Raw genomic sequence first — 26,608 nt, 5'->3', positions numbered from 1 at the left:
GCAAATCAAAACTACCATGAGATACCATCTTACACCAGTGAGAATGGCACATATTAAAAAAACTAGCAACAACAAATGTTGGCGAGGGTGTGGAGAAAAAGGAACTCTTCTGCACTGTTGGTGGGAGTGCAAACTGGTCCAACCACTGTGGAGAGCTGTGTGGAGATTTCTGGACCTACTAAACATAGAGCTTCCATATGATCCAGCAATTCCACTCCTAGGTATTTACCCAAAGGACACAGAAACATCAATTCCAAAGAACACCTGCACCCCTATGTTTATAGCAGCACTGTTTACAATAGCTAAGCTTTGGAAACAACCCAAATGCCCAAAAATAGATGACTGGATCAAGAAGATGTGGTACATATATACCATGGAATATTACTCAGCATTCAAAAAAGATAAACACATGCAATTTGCAGCAACATGGATGGCGCTGGAAGGGATCATGCTCAGCGAAATAAGCCAAAAAGAAAAAGAAAAATACTGGATGGTCTCACTCATAGCAGGAATCTAGAAAACTTAAATAAGGGACCAGGAAAATGAATATAAGAAAGTGAAAATCAAAATCAACAAAAAACTATGAACCAGTGACACTTTTAGGGGGGCGGGGGCGGGAGGGGAGGGATTGGGGTCAGAATGGGGGGGCTGCAATTGTATGGGGAATATAACAATAAAATTTATAAAAAAAAAAGACTTGAGATACTAATTATTGGTCAAGATATGGAGAAAAGGGAGAAATTATACAGATTTTCTTCTAATTAAAATGGGGTTATGTCCTGATAAACCCAATGTAAGCAGAAAATATCATAAGTCAAAAACTGACAACACAGAGGTGATTATTTCACATTGTATGTGTTCATAAACATCAAATTGTCCAAACCGTGCACATGTACAAATCCTATTTGGCAGTTATGTCTCTAAAAACTGAAAAAAAGTAAGGATATTAACAAAAGTGTGAGAATTTTAGTAACCAGTCACATGTTACTCAAGTCTCTACTAATTAAAAAATATTCCTATGGATTGCAGGCCCTGAGTTTAAATGCCACTTATTCTATAAATACAACTTGTTTGTACTTTATCATAAATTATGTTTAGAAGCAATAAAGTATAAAGCCACATATAAATTAAATTGTATCAAAGTAAGAAGAATAATCAACTCATTATTTCTCATCTATAGCCATACTATCCTGAATGTACATATCTTGTCAATATTTCTTCTCTGCTATTTTTTGGTGAGAACAAACAAATGATAACAAAATAAATAAAATTCATATCATAGAAAATTTTTAACAAGAAACATTCAGGGATATGTATGGCTGACCATATACATACAGTTTAATTTTATAAATCTGAATACTGCTAATTTAACAGCTTAAAAAATATGATCACCCCATGGTTCTGTAGAGTTTTCTGACAGAGATTTAATTATATGTACTAGATGGTACTTAATAAGAGAGTAGTATATTGATGCCTCCAAAAAAGATACACTCAAAGATTGATGATAAGCAAGGTTAATTGTCAGAACTTAAAACAAAAATAAATACAAAACTGAAAGTAATCTTAAGCAGTACTGACAGGAATATTATCTAGAAGAAGAAGAGTCAATCTCATTCTATCCTGTAGTGGTCAAAATATACCTACATACCATTCTGAACATATTTGGCAGATAATTATCATGATAGTGAAGGAACTCAAAGCTATGATATGAAAGAAATGGTTAAAATTACTAAGATGCTTATCCAGGAAGCAAAAGTACTTAAAATGTAACTGATATCTGAAGAGTTATTTTGTGGGAGAAAACAACACTAATTCAAAAGGAAACTTGGACTTCCATGTTTATTGCGGCACTATTTTTACTATAGCCAAATTATGGAAACAACTAGGTGCCCCAGAAAAGATGAGTGGATCAAGAAGATGGGTATATACACAATGGAATATTACTTTGCAGTCAAATATGGTAAACTCATGCCATTTGTGGCAACATGGATGGCACTGGAAGGGAAAATGCTAAGTGAGATAAATCAGAAGGAGAAAGATAAATATTAGATAGTGTCACTAAAATGTGGAATATAAAGTAACTAAAACAAGAGTCAGATAAACTAACCCTTGAGAGCTGACTACAGAACTGAAGAACCAACTGGGGGAGGAGGGTAGAGGAAGGGTAAGAACAAAGAGGGAAGGAAGCACAAAGGTCTATGGTGATAGAATTTGGGTGTGTTGGTGGTAAGTGCACTACAGTGGTCATAACCTGATGGACATATCCCAATATTACCTCCACTAAAAGCAAATTATATAAATTATAACAAGACATAGTCAATGGATAGAACTCAAGAGATTGTGTTTGTCATAAAGACTATGTTAAATCAAAGTTGTCAGAAAATGTATTGCCTTACATTCCTTTATTCAGTTTCATTCATGTAGAAGATAAAGGACCACTTAATGTGTCTATTGTAGAGAGCATTATAGTACCATATCGAAGACAAAACTACAAAACAAGTAAGACAACTTTCAAAACTGAAATTTTAATGAAATTCTTAAACAAAGGCTTCCAAATATCAGTGGTACTACATTTTTCAAGGAAGAAATATAAGATTGCTTAGAAGTACTAAGACCCTGTACTACTCGTTGATTATTCATTAAGAAAAATCACCAATTGATTTTCATTGCAGTTAGGATTTTAGATGTTTTGAGTTATAGTGTTAATACAATATAGTGTTTCTTTCAAGATACCTTATATCTATTTCTGTTAACTTATGTGCCAAACAAATACTACAGAAAATTTTAATAGAGGTAAATTAAAAAAAAAAAAACTCATAGCTACTACACCATCGTTATGTTATATAAAAACTCTGACACTATTTAAAACAAATTACCTGCTTTGGTTTCACTAGCTGCTTTTTGGATTCCTCTTTATTGGCTGCATGTACAATGATAGATGTGCATATCAAACCTGCAGGCATGGTTCTCAGCATTCCCATCTGAAAAAAAGATATATCAAAAAGATATTTTTAATTAAAAAGTTCCCCACATTCCATTTTCTTATAAATTTTAGGGTCATCTGAGGAAAACTATGGGTCTAATTTAAATTTATTAAAAACCCAAATTAGGCCCGAGCCTTACAGAACCGAGCCTTTCACCATGGTCCCCAGTCGCACCAGGAAGAGAAAAGTAAGTAAGATGGGCAGGTAGGTAGTTGAGTTAGAGTCACTAGGGTCCCAGCCTTCAGGTACAATTCTGAATCATGCTGAAATAAAGGACATTCTGTAGGCTGCCCCACACCATAAAACAAGACTCTGTGAGCCAAGGTCAGCTCCATTCGCACATTCCAGATATCCTCCAGTCAAGGAGATGCTGGTTCCTGGACTCAACAGATGGCCAGAATCAACTTGATAAGAACCTGTCATGGAATTCAGCCAGTACAAGACAAAGACACAACGCAGAGAACTAAGCCCCTTAATTTCAAATAAAGTACAAAAAACTATGCTTCTTGCTCCTGAGCAGCAACCTGCTCAGGACTACTCTCTGTTCAAAGAGCTTTCCTGTCCTTCTTCTTATCTGACAATAAACTTCTTGCTTTTCTTCCTAACTCTGGTCTCAATGGTGAATTCTTTCCTCACTGAGACAAGGACTGAGAGAAGAGCAGCTGGGATCAAACTCTCAGACAGTTCAATACATCAGGAAGTGCATCCTACTCATTGCTTGGCCTCCAGCAACTCCAAGCAGACCATTGCCACCTGCCTGGGCCTTGCTGGGCCTTGTTTTACATAATAGGCCTTCAACAATTCCCTGGTAAGCAGCCCTGCTTCCAGGCTCAGTGACCAACTACTCAGGAGCAAACACAAACCCCAGTCGGGGCATTGCAGTACTTAGCTTTTCACCACAAGGCCCCCAACCACACTCAAAAAGTGCATTCCACTCAGTGCCCAGTCATCAGCTCCTTGGGAAAACACAAGCCCAAGTCAGGGTCTTGCAAGACCTAGCTTTATACCACAAGCCCCCAGAAATACACAGGAGGTGCATTCAATTGAGGGCACAGTGACCAATGCTTAGGGAGCAGACTCAAGCCCTACTCTGGGCTGGACAATACCTCATCCTATATAAGGAATCTTCAGCAACCCTCTGCCATCTTGGCCACAAGAAACAAGCCTGAGCTATTGATCCTGGGTAAGGCAAGGTCCCAGGGACTCAGCCTGTTGAGCTAGTGTCCCCCAGCCCTCCCAACTACCAGAAGAAGGCACAGAAGAGCTTCTTGGGAGGCCTTAGCACCACCACAGATCATACAAGACCCCAGCAGCTTTGGCCACAATCAAGTAAATACCCAGAACAGTGAAGAGAAAAGAATCATATACAACAACAGACCCAGCTACACACAGTAAACCCATAGTAAACAATGGGAAGAAGTAAAAATATAAATGACCAAGCAAGCCCACAGTGGAACAGTATATCAGAGAGAGAAAACAAAACCCCAGAACCAAACCACAAAGACATGGAACAGCTTCTTTACCTACCACACACAGAATTCAAGATGGCCATGATCAAGAAATCTAAAGAAAGGGAATAACACAAAGAAAACTCAGGAGAGGAAACAAATACCGTGAGAAAAACATTCAACAAACAGAAGATGGAAAAATGAAAACTCTAAACAAAACACTAACGGAATTGCAGGAGGAAGCAAAAAAATCAGGCGACAGCCATGGTAGTACAATAAATCAAATGGAAGAATGAATCAGTAAACTCAAACATGAAAAGAGGTAAGAAGCAAGATAGAAAAAGAAAGAAAGGAACAAAGGAAAAAGAATGAAGAACCACTTCAAAAATTATCTGACACCATGAGGAAATATAAGAATCACAGGAATCCTAGAAGAGAGAAGGGAACAGAGAATCTATTTAGGGAAACAGTGGAGAAGTTCCCAAACTGGAAGAAGGAAATGAACATAACAAGACACCTTGCTACCTAGATGAAAAGAAAACTACAGCAAGAGACATAATATTAAAACTTCCAAGTCAAAGACAAAGGGAAAGTAATGAAGCTGACAATGGGGAACAAACAGATGACCTATTAAGGTGCACCAATTAGACTAACAACAGATCTCTCTAAGGAATCAATAAAGGCAAGAAGAGAATGGAATGACATATGCAAAAAAAAAAAAAAAATCCAGGGAAAAAAATGCCAGCCAAGACTACTCTACCTGCAAGGATCTCTTTCCCTTTTCAGAGAAAAATCTTAGGGAGTTGTCATCCACCAATGCCCTCCCTCGACCCCTAAGAAATATTAAAAGAAGCCTGAGGATCTAAACCAGAGAGAAAAATGAACACAAAGAACTGAATAAGGAATTAAATAGAACCAAAAAGCTAGGAGCAAAATGGTAGTAATGGACACTTATTTACATGCCGATAATCACTCTAAATGTTAATGATTTGAACTTACCAATAAAAAAGGCAGAGCATATAGTTGGATTAAGAAGCAGAATCTAACCATCTGCTGCATCCAGGAAGCACACCTAAGTGCCAAGGATAAACACCCAGAAAGTAAAGGGATGGAAAACAATCCTGCAAACAAATGGCACCCAAAGGAAAGCAGGAACAGCCTTATTTATTCAGACAAAACAAACATCTAGCTTAAAGAAGTACTGAGACAGGATGGACACTATGTACCGATTAAGGGAATATACAACAGTAAGACATAATATTCATCAATATATACTCAGTAAACGAAGGCGCACCAAAATACATCACATTTAGCGCACCAAAATACATCACATTAAGAAACTAGAAAGAGGGGCCTCCCGGGTGGTGCAGCGGTTGAGCGCTGGGTTGCAAAGTTGCCCGCAGCCTCTGCAGCGCAGGTTCTATCCTCGGCCACCAGGCGAGGGTCCCACATGGCGTGCAGACCTCTCCTGCCGCCTGCTGCTCCCCTCAGCAGTGTACTTTGGGCCTTCTGCCTGTTTTGCTCTCTGCTCTGGCTCTGGTGAATTCTCTCACTCTCCCGCGCTTCTGACTGTACCCAGAACTTATATAAATAAATAAATCTTAAAAAAGAAAACAACAAACAAACAAAAAAAGAAACTAGAAAGAGCACAAGCAAACAAACTTGACTCTCATTTCAAGGAGCAATAAAAATAATCTGGAGGCCAGTAGATGAAAGGAAATAATAAAAGTTACAGCAGAAATAAATTGAATTACAAATCAAGATGACAGTCCAAAAGATGAATAAAAACAAAGGCTGGTTCTTTGGGAAAAAAAAAAAAAAAAACAGAAACCTTTATCTATCTTCTCTAAGAAAATTAGGAAAAGATTTCTAATAAACAGTATCAAAAATAAAAAGAAGTCACAACATACTGCAGAAATTCATAGGATAATATAATTATTCAACAACCTAAATGAAATAGACAGATTCTTATAATTATACAACCATCCAACACTGAATAGGGAAAAAATAAAATTCAAGGGAATATGCTATCACAAGGAGCAAACAACTCTCTAAAACATAACCATAAAATTTTGATATGTTCACTTGAAAAGACCTGAGAAGGAATAGTAGTACAGTGGAAAGAACACATAACTGCGAATTGAAAAAGTTGGGTTCTAGTCTAGGCTCTGTTAATAATACGCTGTCATCTTTTACAAGTAACTTCTCCCTTGCCATGCATCAGATTGTCCATTTGTGAAAGATGCTGCAGTACAAAATGTCCAAAGTCCCTTCCAATTTTGACAACTCATGATTCTAATGCTAAGTGACCGTTTCCAAGCACATAATTTACTACAGATAAAATATTTCCACTTTGTTTTTTCTAAAATCCATAAGGGGAAATCACTAATAAAAGATTACCCTATGTTAAAATAATACTCTATTATTATATGATGAGAGTCATTCTTTTACCCTCAGTGAACATCTGGAATATACAGAACAAAGAGAATTTCAAGAATTTAAAAGTAAAAAGCATTTTAAAATACACACAAAATTTACTTCTAGTTAAATAAATGAATTTGAAAACTTCAGCCTAAGGAATTTTTTTTTTTTTTTTGATGAAGCTAGTGATGGTCTGTGTAGCAGGAAAGGAATGGATAATTACTACTAAACACAATAAGTGGTATGAAAGTATTAGATATAATTTGATTAGCAGCTTAAAAATTTCAAAGTGTTCAGATCTAGTAATAATTTAAACTTGGGCATCAGGACATCTGTGTTTGTTCTTGGGCATTAGGACATCTGTGTTTGTTCTTGGGCATTAGGACATTAAAGTTCATGAACAACTATGTAATCTCTGGTTAATCATGTCACCTCTCTGTGCCCATTTCTTTATAAAATGAAAAGATCTTGAACAAATAATTACTTGTGACCCTTACAACAGCACTGTCGAATGTGGTACATGAGTCACAGGTGCTATTTAAATTTATATTTCAATTTTTTTTTTCATTCATCCCATAGTCACATTACAAGCCTTCAACAGACACATGTGACTCTAGTGGCTACCATATAAGACAATACAAAAATAAAATATTTCCATCACTGAAAAGTTTTGCTGGACAGTACTGTTTTAAAGTTCCATTATTTGGGTTTTTCTTGTGAAAAAGAAAGATTGCTATCTATCAAAAAGAAGGTATTAAATTATTTATAATTTTTCTTTCAAACATACCACTTTTAATCTTATATTTTATATATTCAAGACATATACACTGACCTGAAGACAGCAGAAGAAAAAGCTGGTTATGGTTTATGCCACTGAAGGAGGATGTAATAGAAATATGCTTCAGGAAAATATGAAAATGATAAATTTTATTATAATATAGAAATTGTTTTAAAAGATGATTTAAATCTATAAATCACACAATGGCCTCCTAAATCACAAAAATCATAAAAACAAACATGTTATTTTACATTTCCTCATTCTTTAAACAACATTAGTCAACAATTATGCTAGGTTAGGAATATAAACATAAAAGATACGCTCCCATCTTCCTCAAATGCTATCTCTGAGGAAATCCATGATCACTTTTCTAGTCTTATCTCTTCACTACTCTCCTACAGAAATTCTGTGATGCAGCTAAATTCAACTGGTTGCTTGTCATTAGGCCCAGGAATACTCTATTAAAATCCTGGTCATTCATAAGCACAACTAGGCACTTTTCATGTAGTCAACAGTCCAATTAGATGTTAGGAACAGAAAAAATCTTTTAAAAATTAAGAATAACAATAGCTGTTAGAAATTATTGGGACATTTGCTATTGCCCAGGCCTAGTGTTGTAGCACATCATGTATTATCTGTTCAGCATTTCCTAATACAAAACTCTAGGAAATAAGTACTACTCTTACCCGAATTGTTCAGATAAGAAAACTGAGGCTTAAAAAAGTCATACAGCTAATGGCAGAGCAGGGAAACTCTCACATGAGCCCCAAAAGACTTGCATATGATTGTTATAACAGTATTATTTGTAATAGAAAATAGAGTTGGGGAAGTAATCACAACATCCATTAAGAGAATGGAGAAATAAATCTGCTATACCCACACAGTGGAATATATATTTTTTTTTCAGTGTTTTTTTTTTTTTTTAATTTTCTAGAGGCATGTCTTATTTATTTATTTATTTATTTATTATTTGTTTGTTTGTTTGGTTTATACATGCACTGGGTACAGTCAGAAGCGCGGGAGGGTGAGAGAATTCACCAGAGCCAGAGCAGGGAGCAGAGCAGGCAGAAGAACCGAAGTACACTGCTGAGGGGAGCAGCGGGCGGCAGGAGAGGTCTGCGCGCCATGTGGGACCCTCCTCGGGTGGCCGGGGAGCAGCCGGGGATCGAACCGGCACCGCAGAGGCTGCAGGCAGCTTCGCAACCCAGCGCTCAACCGCTGCGCCACCGGGGAGGCCCACACAGTGGAATATTAAGCAGCAGTGAAAATAAATGAACTAATTATACATAGAAAGGACCAAGAAAGGAGTGGTCTAGGACAACATAAAACTTTTAAAACAATAGCTTCTCTATCTAAACACCAAGACAAAACTGAGGGCATACTCCCACCCCCATAAGCACAGGGATTCTAACACTCCCCATCCAACCAGCGTGGTAGTAGAGAAAGTATAGCTTTCATCCTTGCAGATGGTAATGAGCCTTGGTCCCCAAGATATCAGTAGAAACCATGTGGAAACCTAGCTATTCATTATCATCTGATGATTAGTGTGACACTATGATTTATAATACACATATATGTGTACATAAACACATATATACAAAACACACACAGATATATGTATTTGGTCATTCACATGACCAAATATATTTCACATGTATATATGGTCTTTATCCATAGTTCTTAGGTCATAACTCCCAAAACTCTTGGCACTTCCTTAGCCATTAGAGCAAAGGGAGAATCTTTTTTATAATATTTGGACTCTGGTACTTAGTTCTAGAAAAAGCTACAGAGCCATAAAAGTCTGAATGGGTGTCTTATTATCTCAATGGTTCTATGTTAATGAGGGTAACTTTTGGAAACCACTTGAAAATGGAGGCTGATAAGGGAAATGAACATGAATAGAAAGTGGGACTTAGAGTTCTGGCCTCTGATTTCAAAGGAGGGGAGAGGGAATAGTAGTCCATTTCAATTGCCAATTGCAGCAGACCAGCACAGCAGTAGATGATGAGGCCACCTCAGGGTTGAGAGAAGCATGCAGGGTGGTCAGGGCGTCGGTGAAAGAAATGACAAACAGACACACTTCAAGAGTGAAAATCTGAATGTAATTTTCTTTGAGTTTGTGACCAATATATATATGTTTTCCAAATGCACAGGGACAATGAATATCAATGAAATCAGCTTGCTCATGGGCTCAGTCTATCACCATCAGGGAGGTGATCTACATAACAGGCAATGACTTTTACAGAAGAAAGAAGGAAGTTTAGAAAGACAAATAAGGGATTAAAGTTTGTAGTTCTAGAAAGATGGGATAAGATTTTTAGCATTCTTGTAGTGGTTCCTGGTGGTCTTTATCTTTTGATAAGCTTCTGCCTTTTCAGGGAACTTCTGCTGTACTTCCTCTGCTTCAGGGTATTATGCTGTTCTCCCCCTGCATGCTGGTTGCCCAGCCGGACCTAGGGACCTTGGCGAAAGCCATTCCTAAAGGTCACTGTGGGGGGAGGTGCAGCAGGTATGTAGGGTTTTGCTGATCTCCCCCTGGGCGCTGGTTGCCCAGCCAGACCTAGGGACGGTTAACCCTAAAGATCACTGCAGGGGGAGGTGCAGCAGCCAATGACCAATGACTTAATCAATCATGTATATATAATGAAGCCTCCTCCATAAAAGCCCCAAAAGGAGGGGCTCTGGAAATCTTCCATATCGGGAAGTCAGAATACTTCTATGTGCCACCTTGCTGAGCCCCAAGTTCCATTAGGATAGAAGATCCTTTATTAAGGACTTTGTGATATGTAGCTTTTCATCTGGCTGTTGACAAGTATCTTTTACTATCCTTTGTAATAAATAAGTGGTCTGGGGGTAAATAAATGGATTTTCTGAATTCTATGAACCTTTCTAGTACATTAATTGAACCTGAGTAGAGAGAACCTCTGATTTACAGGCAGTTGGAAGCACAGGGAACAGTCTGGGCTTGCAACTGGCTCATGAATTCTAAGAACAGGTTGTAGGAGCCTCCAATCCACAGCCAGTTGAACAGTAGCACAGGTAAACAGTCTGAGTTTGAGATTGGAATCTAAAGTATAGGGCAGTCTTTGGAAATTGAGCCCTTAACCTGTGGAATTGTATGATCTCTCTGGGCAGACGTACCAGAATTGACTTAATTCTTGGACACTCTGGTGTCTGAGAATTGCTTATTGGTGTGGGGAAGCTGATACATGTTCATACTGGAATTAGGTCCAGGAACCCTAAGGAAGTGGTATCTGAGAAAGCCTACCGATGTCAGGATTTTCACCATTATTGAATGATAATAAGGTCACCCCCATAAACACACACACACCAGTGGAGGCCATGTGGAGAGCAATAATGAGATACTCCTATCCCTCCTAGTCTGGGTGGTAAGATCAGAGGCCTTGTGAAGTTCCTAAACTCCCATTTTCGGCTAAGAATAGAAGGGAGCTCTCTCCTCCCTGAATGACGATAAAGAATGAGCAGGGAACACCGACTTCTACTCCTGCCTGGTAGTAACAAGGCAACACTATGCTTTCCCATGCAGAGTGGTATTATAGAAAGTCAACTAAAACAGGTTTGAATAAGGATCAGAGTCTTACAAGAATATACCAAACTATATAAGTAGCCACTGAAAACTACTCATCATAATATGGACCAGGGAAATCTCAACTTGAATAGTAAAGGAAAACTGACAGACACCAACATCACTGGGACAGAAATGTTAGAATTATCTGACAAAGATTTTAAAGCAATCATCATCAAAATGCTTGAACAAGAAATTAAAAAATACTTGAAGGAAATTTAAGAAATTCTCAACAAAGAAATAGATATGAAGAAAAACAAAATGGAAGATTTAGAAGTGAACAATATAATGACAAATAAAAACTCAGTGGATTAACTCAATGCAGAATAAAGATGACAGAAGAATAACTGAAAGTTTTCCAAATTTGGAATAACACACAAAACTCATATATGAAAGAAGCTGAAAAAATCTCATACAGATAAATCAAAATAAATTTATACCAAGGTGAACATATGAACTAAAGAAAGATAATGTTGATAACAGCAAAAGAAAAATAATCCCTTACCAATAGAGGAAAATTAATGAATGACAGCAGATTTTTCATACAAAATCACTAAGGCCTACAGCACATTTTTCTAGTGATGAAAGAAATGAACTGTCGGATAGGCGGATCAACATGGCGGCGAGGAAATGCTGTGAGTAAGATCTCCCATTTAAAAAAAAGTTAATAGGGAGGAAAAGCGGCAGGTCCCAGTGAGAACTGGGACACGGAAGATAAACGGACAACTCCAGCAAACTACCCGAAGAAGAAAATCGCCATAAAAGAGGACTAGAAGGGAGGAAAGCTCAGAACCCTGCTACACTCGCCCACCCACAAAGTCGGCACTCTCCGACCAGCAGAGAGGAGGAAAACAAAAACTAAAATGACCAACAAGAACAAACTACTCATCAAGCGGGACTGCGAGTGGAAACGAACTATTTAGGCCACCACACACCGTGAACGGGAGCTGTGGAGTACCCTGCAAGATTCACCGCAGAGGTGAGCGAACGGCTCTGGGCACCATTAGAGAACAACAGAGACTCCTGGAGACCTGCACACAGCCCCGGGCCAGCCGGTAATCTTGCACGGAAAAGCGGCATGCTTGAAAAGCAAACGCGGATCGCGGCTGCCCAGGTCCCTGTGCCTGCGACCTAGGCTTACGGGGAGAAGCGCGGGGGCCCTCACTGAGGTAAAAGTCCCTCATTGAGTAATCAGAAACAAGGCACCTGGACACGGGAGTGGGTGCAAAAGGCGCCATTTCTGTGGACACTGAACTGGGCTACAGCCCGCGTCCTGGACCTGAGGGCTTTGGAACTGAGACCCGGGGCATGAAATTCCGGGCGTGGGTTCCCCACAACAGTGGGGCACAAGGCAGACACAGCACCCCAAAGCCGTTGAGGTTTTCCCTACCATTCCCACTCTGTTCCCTGTCCCACAGGGTGAAAAAAACAGCTCCCCAAGGACACTAGCAGAGATCTCTGGTGCCACATAGCGACCAGAAAAAAAGTCACTAACACCCCATAGAACAGGGACCTTTCTTCAGTAAAGACTGCTTGAAACCAGCAAAGGCTCCCGGAGGAGCCAGTGGCGAACTGGGAAGTTAGCCCACGCCAGGTCACTTCCGACCAGCAGTCTGAGCCCACAGGGGTACGGGCACCCACGGTTGGGGCAGACTAGGCACACAGAAGAGTGTGCCTGAGACCTGACGCACAGGGAGTGCGTCCTGCGTCGCCATTTTAGAACAGGGATATTTTTTCAGTAAAGACTGCCTGAAACCAGCAGAAGACTCCCTCAGGAGACAGAGGTGAGCGGGGAAGTTCGCCCACGCCAGGCCCCTTCTGGCCTGCAGTCCAAGCAGAGAGGGGGAGCGGGCACCCACCGCCGGGGCAGACCAGGCACACAGGGGAGTGTGTCCCCACATCGGCATTTTAGAACAGGGACCTTTCTTCAATAAAGACTGCTTGAAACCGACAGATGGCTCCCAGAGGAGCCAGAGGGGAGCAGAGTTCACCCAGGATGCCGGCCAGTCCCAGCAACACAGTGTCCCAATGCATACGACAAATTATCAAACAGACAGTAAGGAGTAAAAGAAACGCATGCAACCTAGCAACTCCTCGGGAAAAAGCACACCACAAAAAGAAAACCACCCACCAGATTGCAACGACAGTAACTTGGAAGAAATTCTGAGCCTTCCAGAAAGAGAATTTAAAATTGTCATGATTAAAAAAGTGGCAGAACTCATAAAGGAAAACAACGATCAGAAGAATGAAATTGAGTCCCTAAAGAGGGAAGCAAAAGAAATGCAGATCAAAGAATTAATGGAGGGACTAAAGAACTATTGGAAAAGCAATGAAAACAGAATACATGAAATGGAAGAACGAAAAAGTACTCTTGAAGACACAAAAATAAAAAGAACCAAAACAGAAAAGGAAAGAGAAGTACGAAGGAAAAAGACCGAAGAAAGACTTCGGGAACTATCTGACTCCAGGAGGAAAGGAAATATAAGAGTTATAGGAATACCAGAAGGAGAGGAGAGAGATGTAGGAACAGAGAAAATATTCAAGGAGATAATTGAAAAGAACTTCCCAAATGTGAAGAAGGAGCTGAAAATTGATAAACAAGAAGCAAGAAGAACACCAAACTTCCATGACAAAAGGAAAAATACAGCAAGACACATAACAGTAAAGCTCCCAAGAATCCAGGACAAGGAAAAAATAATGAAGCTGACAAGAAGGAAGAAACAGATAACATTCAAAGGAAAAACAATCAGGCTGACATCAGACTTCTCCGAAGAAACACTACAGGCAAGGAGAGAGTGGAGGGACATAGTCAACAGACTCCAAGAAAACAGATGCCAACCAAGAATACTCTATCCCGCAAAGCTCTCCTTCGTCTATGAAGAAAGAATAAGGACCTTCCCAGACAAACAGAAACTCTGGAATTTCATTACGACTAAACCCCCACTCCAAAAAATACTACAAGGAATCCTAAAGCCAGAACCTCAGAGGGACGAATAACAATGAAAGAAAGCCAAAAAAAAAGTTATTAAAAGAATAAATAAATAAAATCAAAGGAAAGACAAACACAATGGCAAATGCAGATGCTAACATAACAATATTAACTCTAAATGAAAATGGACTAAACTCTTCAATAAAAAGACACAGAGTTGCACGCTGGATTAAGAAACAAAACCCAACCTTCTGCTGTCTCCAGGAAACACATTTAGCTACAAAAGATAAAAATAGACTCAAAGTTAAAGGATGGAAAACAATCCTACAAGCAAATGGACCAAAAAAGAAAGCAGGAACAGCTATACTTATATCAGATAAAACAGATTTCAAAATCAAAAAGATAAAAAGAGACCCCAATGGTCACTACATTATGATCAAGGGGACAATACTTCAAGAAGGAATAACATTCATTAACATATACTCACCAAACGAAGGAGCAACAAAATATATCAGACAACTGTTGTCATCTCTGAAAACAGACATCAGAGAAAACACATACTTAGTAGGAGACTTCAACACACCTATATCAACAATGGATAGATGAACAAACAAAAAATAAGTAAAGAAACTAAACCTCTAAATAAGGACCTGGAGCGTTTGGGCTTAACAGACATATATAGAACACTAAACCCAAAAAAAAATGGAGAACACATTTTTCTCAAGTGCACACGGATCATTCTCCAGGATCGATCACATACTTGGGCACAAGACAAACATCAACAGATACACCAAGATTGAAATCATACCAACCATCTTTCTGACCATGAAGGCATCAAACTAGAAATAAACCATAAAAAGAAGGCAAGGAACTCTCCTACCTCATGGAGATTAAAAACCACACTACTGGAAGACCACTGGACTAATGAGGAGATCAAAGAACAAATTAAAAAATTCTTTGAATTGAATGACAAGGAGGACACCAATTTCCTAAATATATGGGATGCAGCAAAAGCAGTAATAAGAGGAAAATATATAGCAATAGAGGCTCACATCAAGAAACAAGAAGAACTCAAAGAAACAACCTAATCTCGAAGCTCAAAGATCTAGAAAAAGAACAACATAAAAAACCCAAAACCAGTAGAAGAAAAGAAATAATAAAAACCAAAGCAGAAATAAATGAAATTGAAACTAAAAAAACAATCCAAAAAGATCAATGAAACCAAGAGCTGGTTCTTTGAAAAAATTAATAAAATAGACAAACCCCTAGCCAGGCTCACAAAGGAAAAAAGGGAGAAAGCCCAAATAAACAGGATCATAAATGAAAGAGGAGAAATCACAACGGACACAGCAGAAATCAAAAGAATAATCAGAAACTACTATGAACAGTTATATGGAAACAAGTTCAACAATCTAGAGGAGATGGACAAATTCCCACAACTCTACAATCACCCAAAGCTAGATAAAGAAGAAATAGAACACCTAAATAGACAAATTACAAGCAGCAAAATTGAAATGGTAATCAAAAACCTCCCGAAAAACAAAAGCCCATGACCTGATGTATTTATAAATGAATTCTACCAAACATTCAGAGATGAATTAGTGCCTATCCTTCATAAACTCTTCCAAAAAATTGAAAAGGAAGGGACAATACCAAACATGTTCTATGAAGCCAACATTACACTAATACCAAAACCGAACAAGGACAACACAAAATAAGAAAACTACAGGCCAATCTCCCTAATGAACACTGATGCAAAAATCCTCAATAAAATTTTAGCTATCAGAATCCAACAATGTATCCATAAGATAATTCACCACGACCAAGTAGGATTCATTCCAGGGACACAAGGATGGTTCAACATCCAAAAATCAATCAACGTTATCCAACACATCAACAAAAAGAAATATAAAAACCATATGATAATATCAATAGATCCTGAGAAAGCTTCGACAAAGTGCAACACCCATTCTTGTTAAAAGCCCTTGAAATTCTTGGGATACAAGGAACATACCTCAACATCATAAAGGCCATATATGACAAACCAACAGCCAGTATCATTGTCAATGTTGAAAAGATGAAAGCAATTCCATTAAGATCTGGAACAAGACAAGGATGTCCACTCTCACCACTGCTTTTCAATATAATACTAGAAGTCCTAGCCAGAGCAGTAAGACAAGAGAAAGACATACAAGGAATCCAAATAGGAAAAGAAGAAGTCAAACTATCACTATTTGAGATGATATGATAATATACATAGAGAACCCCAAAAACTCCACAGAAAACTAATTCAACTCATCAATCAGTTCAGTAAAATGGCAGGATACAAAATCAACACGCAAAAGTCAGTAGCCTTCCTATACACAAACAATAAATCTGAAGAAGAAGCAATAAAAAAAATCCCTTTTATTATCGAAACAAAAAAAATCAAATACTTGGGACTAAATCTAACAAAAGAGGCAAAGGACCTATACAAACAAAACTATAAAACACTGTTAAAAGAAATGGAAAGACATTCCCTGCTCATGGATTGGAAGAATAAACATTATTAAAATGGCCATCCTACCAAAAGCAATATACAGATTCAATGCTATTCCAATAAAATTTTCAATGTCATTCTTTAAAGAAATAGAACAATTATTGATGAAATTCATATGGAATCACCAAAAACACCAAATAGTCAAAGCTCTCCTGAAAAAAAAAAAGAAGGGAATGGAGGCATCACACTCCCAGACTTCAAACTATACTACAAAGCCATAATCATCAAAACTGCATGGTATTGGAGCAAGAACAGACACACAGACCAATGGAATCAAATAGAAAATCCAGAAATAAACCCACAGATTTATGGTCAACTAATCTTTGACAAAGGAGCAAAGACTATGCATTGGAGCAAAGAAAGTTTGTTCAATAAATGGTGCTGGGAAAACTGGGTCGCTACATGCAAAAGAATGAAGCTTGGCTACTACCTAACACCATGTACAAAAACCAACTCAAAATGGATTAAAGAACTAGACATAAGACCTGAAACCATAAAATACATAGAAGGAAATACAGGCAAAACACTATGTGATATTCACATCAAAGACATCTTTACAGACACATCACCCGAAGCAGTGATAGTGAAGGCAAAGATAAACAGCTGGGACTACATCAAATTAAAGAGCTTCTGCACAGCAAAAGAGACAATACCCAAAACAAAGGTGTTCTCCCACCAACTGGGAGAACATTTTTGCACACAACACTAATGATAAAGGACTGATCACAAAAATCTGCAAAGAGCTGATGAGACTCAACAACAACAGAAAAATAATCCTGTCAAAAAATGGGAAGAAGAGCTAAAAAGAAACTTCTCTAAAGAGGAATTGCAAATGGCCAACAGGCATATGAAAAAATGTTCAACATCACTTGTAATCAGGGAAATGCAAAACAAAACTACCATGATATACCACATGATATACCATCTTACACCAGTGAGAATGTCACATATTAAAAAAACTAGCAACAACAATTGTTGGCGAGGGTGTGGAGAAAAAGGAACTCTCCTGCACTGTTGGTGGGAGTGCAAACTGGTCCAACCACTATGGAAAGCTGTGTGGAGATTTCTGGACCTACTAAACATAGAGCTTCCATATGATCCAGCAATTCCACTCCTAGGTATTTACCCAAAGGACACAGAAACATCAATTCCAAAGAGCACCTGCACCCCTATGTTTATAGTAGCACTATTTACAATAGCTAAGCTTTGGAAACAACCCAAATGTCCAAAAATAGATGACTGGATCAAGAAGATGTGGTACATATACACCATGGAATATTACTCAGCATTCAAAAAAGATAAACACATGCAATTTGCAGCAACATGGATGGTGCTGGAAGGGATCATGCTCAGCGAAATAAGCCAGAAAGAAAAAGAAAAATACCGGATGGTCTCACTCATAGCAGGAATCTAGAAAACTTAAATAAGGGACCAGGAAAATGAATAACTATAAGAACGTGAAAATCAAAATCAACAAAAAACTATGAACCAGAGACATTCTATGGAGGGTAGGGTGCGGGAGGGGAGGGACTGAGGTCAAAATAAGGGGGTTGCGATTGTATGGGGAATATAAAAATAAAATTTATTATAAAAAATAATAATAATAAAAAAATGAACTGTCAACCTAGATTCTATATTAAGAAAAAATATCATTCAGTAATAAAGGGATAATCAAGACATTCTCAGATGAAGAAAAATAGAATTTGATAAAAGTGATAAAATAAGTAATCTTGGAACATCAAGAAGGAAAAAACAATGGAAAGAATAAATTTAAGGTAAATGCAAATACAGCAAATATTCCTACAAAAAAATCACTAAAAGAGTTGTAGTCATCCCTTGTATCACAGGAAATTGGTTCCAGGATTCCCTGTGCATACTAAAATCCAAGTATACATATATCCCCTATATAAAATGGCACAGTATTTGCATATAACCTATGTTCATCCTCATACACATTTTAAGTCATCTCTAGATTAGTTATAATACCTAATACACTGCAAATTATATGTAAATAGTATATAATGTATTATTTGGAGAATAATGACAAGAAAAGTCTGCACATGCTCATATGCAGAACCCATGGCTATGGAAGGTTAACTGTATATGGAGGGTTAACTGTATATACACAAATACTACTGATAAGTCAAAAAAGAGTTCTAAAAAAGGTACAAATAATCCATAGAAAGTCAAGAAAAAATATAGAAAGGACAAACAGTACAAACAGAATAAAATGGCAGACTTGAGCCCTAACATAACTACATTAGATGCCAGTTATCTAAATACACTAATTGAAAGACATACTGACATGTTTAAAAACACGACCGAACTATATAGGCCACCTAAAGTAAATTAATTTCAAAGAGACTTATACAGGCAGGTTAAAAATGAAAAGATGGAAATAAATATATCAAACAAACAGTAATCAAAAGAAAGCAGGAGTTAACTATATGATCAGATAAAGTTGAGTTCAGAACACAGGAAATTGCCAGTGTCAGAGAAGTTTATAAAATAAGAGGATTGTGGTAGACTGAACAATGTACCTCCATCCAAAGATTTCAATGTCTGAAGCCCCAAAAGCTATGATATGTTCCCGTAAATGGAAAAAGGAAATTTACAGATTTGAATAAACTATATATTTGGGTATGAAGAGATTATCATGTATCATCAGGGTAGCCCCGATGTAATCATGCCTGTCCTTATAAGGAGCCTGAGGAGAGATCTGACTATAGAAGAGGAGTATCAAAATAATGAGCATGTATTTTTGGGCATTTGGGTTGTTTCCAAAGCTTAGCTATTGTAAATAGTGCTGCTATAAACACAGGGATGCAGGTGCTCTTTGGAATTACTGTTTCTGTGTCCTTTGGGTAAATACCTAGGAGTGGAATTGCTGGATCATATGGAAGCTCTATATTTAGTAGGTCTAGAAATCTCTATACAGCTCTTCAAAGTGGTTGGACCAGTCTGCAGTCCCACCAGCAGTGCAGGAGAGTTCCTTTTTCTCCACAAGCTCGCCAACATTTGTTGTTGCTAGTTTTTTTAATATGTGTCATTCTCATTGGTGTATGATGGTATCTCATTGTAGTTTTGATTTGCATTTCCCTGATTACAAGTGATGTTGAACATTTTTTCATATGCCTGTTGGCCATTTGCATTTCCTCTTTGGAGAAGTTTCTTTTGAGCTCTTCTGCCCATTTTTTGACTGGATTATTTTCTTTGTTGTTGTTGAGTCTCATCAGCTCTCTGTAGATTTTTGTGATCAGTCCTTTATCATTAGTGCTGTGTGCAAAAATTTTCTGCCAGTTGGTGGGGTTTCTCTTTGTTTTGGTTATTGTCTCTTTTGCTGTGCAGAAGCTCTTTAATTTGATGTAGCCCCAGCTGTTTATCTTTGCCTTAAAACTAAACATAATTACCATATTATGCATGGTACTTTGTATGGGCATTTACTCCAGTGAAATCAAAACTGATATCTATACAAAATCCAATGCACAATTACTCATAGGAACTTTATTTGTAAGAGCCCCAAGTTGGAAACTTGCATTTGATTTTTGACTGGCAGTTTGAACAGCCTGGTTAAACCTCTCCCTCTGAGAAGCATCTACTAAACTAGTCAAATCAGCAAATTCCCTAGATATGTACCAAAGGGTTTACAGCAAATTGATACACTTTTATTCAACAAATTTTTTAGAATTTGTTAAGAAAAGTGGAAAGCAGTTGCTTTCAAGTACCAGGGCCTGTACCCATCCACCCACAGTGCTGTGTTATAGAAAAGCTATTCCATAAAACTCTCCAGCTCTTTGTTAACTGTCATCCACACCAACTCCTTAAAAGAGGAAAATATATGTGTTGATTCCCTATTCCCAGTTCCTTTTCCACAGAGAGGATCCAGGAAGGTACCTGGTGAAAATTCTAGTGCCCTATATCCCTCACATTTCTGCAGTGCTTAAGAGTTATTTTGTAACTCACAACATCTGATTGGAATCTTCACATTCCCCAAGATGGTGGTATAAATAAGCTGTTCCAAGTGCATTTGGCAAGAGTTCTACCAAGGATAGAATCAGAACAATCATCAAAGACTAGCAACACCTTAACACTGCTGAAGGGACAGACCTTATTGGACCAGACAACAAGATGATTTATTAATCACTGTAGAACTATCACCTAGCAACCAGTGGAAACTAGCAGCTCTGTATAATGGAAAGAAACAGAATTTAATTGAAGTGGTCAAGGAAAAAGACCAAGACAGCCCTGCTCAAAGGACAGTCATCCCCAGAAGTACAGTGTACAGGGAACATACTCAAGGCTGCAAAGTCTGAGTAAAGTTTGGAGAGAAACACACTGCACTTCTAGTCCTTGGCTGAATATAAGACAAACTCTTAAACTTTCTCAACTTTGAAAACAGTTTACAAACCACAAACAGGCCCAATAGTAAAAGGTGAAAATCTTGCTATTAAGTTACTTAGCCAGTGACTAACCACTGGTTAATATACGGGCAATCTATAGTAATTTGGGCTTAAAGATAAACAGGAAAACTATCTGCACAGGAATATCTGAGACAGTACAACTGGGGGAAATATATATCACATTGTCCAGAAAAGTAACTAAACAAATAAACAAGAGAACAAACAAGCAACAACAATAATAAGTTCTAGGAAGGGGGGGCATCAGAAACCAGAGTTGCTACATTACCTAAATATTAGGTGCAGTTTACAACAAACAAAATTATAAAACACACACCCAAAAATAGATGACTGGGTCAAGAAGAGGTGGTACATATACACCATGGAATATTACTCAGCATTCAAAAATATAAACACATGCAATTTGCAGCAACATGGATGGCGCTGGAAGGGATCATGCTCAGCGAAATAAGCCAGAAAGAAAAAGAAAAATATCGGATGGTCTCACTCATAGCAGGAATCTAGAAAACTTAAATAAGGGACCAGGAAAATAACTATAAGAAAGTGAAAATGAAAATCAACAAACAACTATGAACCAGAGACACTTTATGGGCGGTGGGGGGCAGGGAGGGGAGGGATTGGGGTCAAAATAAGGGGGTTGCAATTGTATGGGGAATATAAAAATAAAATTTATTAAAAAATATTAAGATTTGAAAAAAAAAAAAAAAAAGAAACAGCAAAATGTGACCCATTCAAAGGGAGGAGGGGAGGGGAAAGGGAATAGTAACTTTGAGTGTGAACCCAGAGGATGGAAAGATTTCAAAGCAACAATTCTATATATTTTTTCCTATAAATCACAATGTTGCACATACCAGATACAAAAATGAATAATCATAGAACTACTAAGAAGACCTAAAATTATAAAACTGGTGTTAATCTTTGTGATTCTGAATTAGGCAATGAGTTCTTACATATGATAACTAAAACCATAAGTTAAAAAAAGAAATTCAATTTCATCAAAATTTAAAACTTTTGTGCTTCAAAGGAGACAAGAAAGTGAAATGACAAGCCACAGAAAAGGAAAAAATATCTATCACACATTTATCTGATAAAGGTCTAATACCCAGAGTATATGTTTAAACTCTTAAAACTCAATAAAAAGGCAAATGAACAAATTTTTTAAAAATGGGTCAAGAATGTGAATATACATTTCTTAAAAAAAATACACAAAGAGGGGCCTCCCTGGTGGTGCAAGGAGTTAAGTCTCAGCACTATGAAGCTATCCAAAGCCACTGCAGCACGAGTTCAAGCCCCAGCCAGGTCGCTAACCCACATGGCACGGCAGACCTCTCCTGTCTCGCCTGCTGCTCCCCTTAGCAGCACATTTCAGTCAATCCACCTGTTCTGTTCCCGACTCTGTCTCTAGTGAATCCTCTTACCCACCGCACCCGTGGCCTGTTGGTAGAATGTGGAGAAATTAGTACCTTCATACACTGCTGGTGGGAATGTAGATTCAGTCACTTTGAAAACATTCTGGAAGTTCCTCAAAAAAGTAAGCATTCCTATATGACTCAGCAATTTCATCCCAGATCTCTAACCAAAAGAAATGAAAACATCCCTACACAAACAGCCAGCAGCATTATAAATAATATTCAAGAAATGGAAACAACACTAATGTCCATCAACTGTCAAATGTATAAAATGTGATGTAGCCACACAATGGAATAATGCTCATCAGTGAAAATTAAGACCCTTTTCCCAAGAAGACATACAGATGGCCAACTATCACATGAAAAAAAAACAAAACAAAACTCATCATCACTTGTCATCAGTGACATGCAAATCAAAATCACAATGAGGTACCACTTCATTCCTGTGAGACAGGCTTTTATCAAAAACATCAGTAATAATAAGTGTGTGTGTGGCGGGGGTGGAGAATAGGGAATTCTTGTTACATTATTGGTGGGAATGTAGAAACAGGTCCAGCCCTTATGGAACACAGTGTGGAGGTTTGGAGATTTTCAAAATATTAAAAATAGATCTCCTTAAGATCCAGCAATCAAACTCCTAGATATCTAACCTAAGGACATAAAAGTACTAATTCAAAGGAATATATGCACGCCTATCTTCATTGCAACACTATTTACAATAGCCCTGTTATGGAAACAATCAAATGCAGAATGAAAGAAGAGTGGATTGAGAAAATGTAGGTACTCAGCTATAAGAAAAGATGAAATCTTGTCATTTGTGACAAGATGGCTGAAACTGGAGAGGGTCACATTAAGCAAAAAAAAAAAAAAAAAAGTCAGGAGAAAAAGAAATATCAGATCATTTCACTCATGTGTGGAATACAGAGAAACTAAACATAGCGAAAGAAAATCAAATCTAAAACTGACTGGACATACCTGATTGTAGAATTGAAGCTTACAGAGCAGGTGGGCAGCATAGAGAGGGGACCCGATAGACGATGGTGGAGGTATTTTGGTGGTGGATGTGGTGTTGTAACATATATAAGACATGTGAACCTATATCCCCAAATCATATACAATGTTGTAAATTACTGTTACCTCAATAAAAGTTTTATTACAAAAAGAGGGAAATGATTGATTCATTTTTTAATCACCAAATTTCATTCTCACTCTTCCACTATAGGTAGCTATTTTAATGTGTTTAATGATTATCTTTTCCAGTTTTTACAAAATGTACATTGTGGTACAGTATATATTTTTAACATATATCTCATTTTTTCTTATTTTTCCATAAAGTTATTACTTTATTTTCTATAAAGCATATCCTTTCATCCATGTTCCTTTGTGCACATTTAAGCCATTTCTTCTATCTGTTATATGGTACTATATGATGTGTATCTATACTTTATCTATCTACCGTCAATGGTGGATACCTAGAGTGCGTCCAACTTGCTACCACCATATTTCACTGCAATGAATATCCTTGCAGAAGTACCCTCATGAACTCGTATATCTTTGTGATGTACACTCAGGGACAAATTGAACTTGCAGGTCTCAGGGTATATGTATATAGCTTCATTTCTCAAAATATCAGATGGTTTGCCTTAATCGCTGTAGCTGTCAATACTCCCACGGGTAGTATATGGGGGTGCTTACATTCCCATATCCCTACCAACACTCAGACTCAGCACTGCATTTTTTCCCCTAGCTTAATAAAGTGTTATATCATTGTTTTAAGTTGTACTTCTCTAATTTTAAACATCTTTTCACTGTTCATGGGCTTGTTAGTTTTAGTGTTTCTCTTCTATATACCTCCTGTTCATATCTTGTTGATCTTTATATCTCCAATATATATCCCCATCTCCTGCATATAGGTGATATTAAAGTGTTTTAATGAATATATGAAAAAATGAAGATCTGTTAACAGTTTGCATGTGAGTAAAATTTTATGATTCCAAGTTCATCTTAACTTCAGTCTTAAATGAGTAATATGAGCAGAAAAATCAAACTTAGTAAAGATGAAGAAATTTTGAACATGTTGATTGAATCTGATGCACCTAAATATATCAACCAGGAATTTGGAAATATGAAAAAGTGATGTGAACTATGAAGCCACTCTAAGGAGAGAATGTGGTAATAGCAGTTACTGATATGACATGCCCCAGTTGAGTTTCAGAATGACTGAGAAAAAAAAGATCCATTAAATATGTAGATGCCTTGGTTAAGAGTACTAATATCAGGCCTCCCTGGTGGTGCAGGGGTTAAAGACAGCGCTATTGTGCCTCCTGGTGGCACTATGAAGCAATCCACAGCCTCTGCAGCACAAGTTTGCACAAGTTTGATCCCCAGCAGGCCAGCCAGGGAGCAACCCACATGGCGCAGCAGACCTCTCCTGACTTGCCCGCTGCTCCCCTCAGCAGGGTACTTCAGTTATTCTGCCTGTTCTGCTCCCCACTCTGTCTCTGGTGAATCCTCTCAAGTCCCACATCTCTGGCCTGTACCCCAGCTCTTGTATGCATAAATAAATAAATATTTTCTTAAAAAAAAAAAAAAAAGACAGCACTATCAAGCTATGGCCAGTGTAGGGTAAGGTAAAAAGTATTAGGTTTTTCTGTCCTCCCGCCAATAGGATAGATGAGGGAACCCTGTGGTCCTGAATGCATGCCTGATGGCGGGCACCTCAAGTGGGTACACCTGGGCTGAGAGACTGAGTTTATAAGGGTGGCGTCACGGGGACGCCAGCAGAAGCCGAGAGACAGAACCACTAGAGAGAACGCCAGAGAGCCCAGAAAGAGTGAAGGCCTACCAGTCTCCCGGCCCCCCAGCACCCTTGCCTGCTGTGTACCTGGTAAATCCCAATAAAGCCTGCAAAAGCCACTGAGGGCTCCAGATCTCACTCCTTCACCCCATCTGTGTAGAATCATAGAAAATCTGCACTGTGGCACATCCTGCCCCTACATTTAGTGTAAGTTGGCAAGAAGATCCATGCAAATGGGTATGGAGCCCTCTGAAGACCTCTGGAGGGACCTCTGGAGCAGACAGAGAGCCTGTGACAACGCTGGAGGCATCATGGCGGCACAGGAGGTGGACAAGTTCCGGGAGCTACAGGACGAGACCTCTCCTGGAGGAGACGGCCCGAGAGGACCAGCCAACGACCCCCGAGGCAGCAAGAATTGTCGAGGAAGAAAGGACCACGATTCGGAGCTCTCCAGTGTGGACAAAGGGAAAAGCCATTGAACTTGGACTAATGGACTAACAATCCCGCCAGAAGGCAGAGGACCTTGGCAAGTTTGATATGTTTTAGGGACCCTGGGGGTAGATGGTATCGTTTAAAATCAAGGCATGGCCAATGGGCCTTGGTATAAGAGGCCACTGTTGGCTGAGGAAGGAAGTGCTCACCAAGTCTCTGTAGCCAGGCAGAGAAAAAGCCAACTGAGAAAGCAAAAGCTGGTATAAAGGTTGAGAAGCCCTCAATGGATGTTAAGCAGCCTAAGTATGCTGAAGGTCAGTGAATCTCTTAAAATCACCTGTGGGTGATGCCCTGCTCATGGTTGAGTGAGGGTGAGGAGCTGAGGAACCTGTCCTTGGGGGACGGGTGGGGAACCTGGCTTGTGGTGGAGCCCAAAGTCAAAGAGGGGACTCAAGAGAGACCACATGTGGAGCTTGTATCCACGGATCCCTGACCCATGTGCTTGTGCAAAGGGTTGGCCTGAGTGCAGGAGTCTGCGTGTCGCATTGGTGGCTATAAAAGCCGAGTTTTGGAGTGACCACAGAAAGAAAACCCTGATGATTGGGCGATTACCCCCAAAGAGCAGAGAATCCCCAATCCAGGAGTGAGTGCATCCTGGGGGTGGATGCGGTATGTGGCTGAGACCACAGCCGGAGAAGGTCAGGAAGACTGACGGCTCCTGGCATGTGACGGCAGATGCGTGAGTGGTTCCCCTTCCTTGTATGAACAGTGCCTTCGGGAGCAGATGTGGTGGATCATCTGCTGGTGCCAATTATTGTCTTTTGCCACTAGGTTGGTGCCCTGCCTAGACTTATTTGTGTTCTGTTG

The 26,608-nt window shown here is 38.7% G+C and overlaps 1 protein-coding gene across 2 annotated transcripts in view; it reads right to left on the bottom strand.

Annotated features, from left to right (window-relative positions):
- Positions 1 to 3,128, bottom strand: part of APOOL (apolipoprotein O like) — a gene marked incomplete at its 3' end in the record, with an annotated part of 45,764 nt that extends 42,636 nt beyond the window's left edge. For both annotated transcript variants that reach the window (XM_084258111.1, XM_084258112.1), the window contains exon 1: positions 2,877 to 3,128. In XM_084258111.1, the coding sequence (XP_084114237.1) occupies positions 2,877 to 2,981 (105 nt within the window). In that variant the 5' untranslated portion in view covers positions 2,982 to 3,128. The remainder of the gene's footprint in view (positions 1 to 2,876) is intronic.
- Between the last annotated feature and the right edge of the window lie 23,480 nt (positions 3,129 to 26,608).

This window comes from Talpa europaea, assembly GCF_964194135.1.
Source record: "Talpa europaea genome assembly, chromosome: X".
In the NCBI taxonomy this organism is placed as follows: Eukaryota; Metazoa; Chordata; class Mammalia; order Eulipotyphla; family Talpidae; genus Talpa; species Talpa europaea.
The sequence above is the reverse complement of the archived record's forward strand: the minus strand, read 5'-3'. Positions and strand labels throughout refer to the sequence as shown.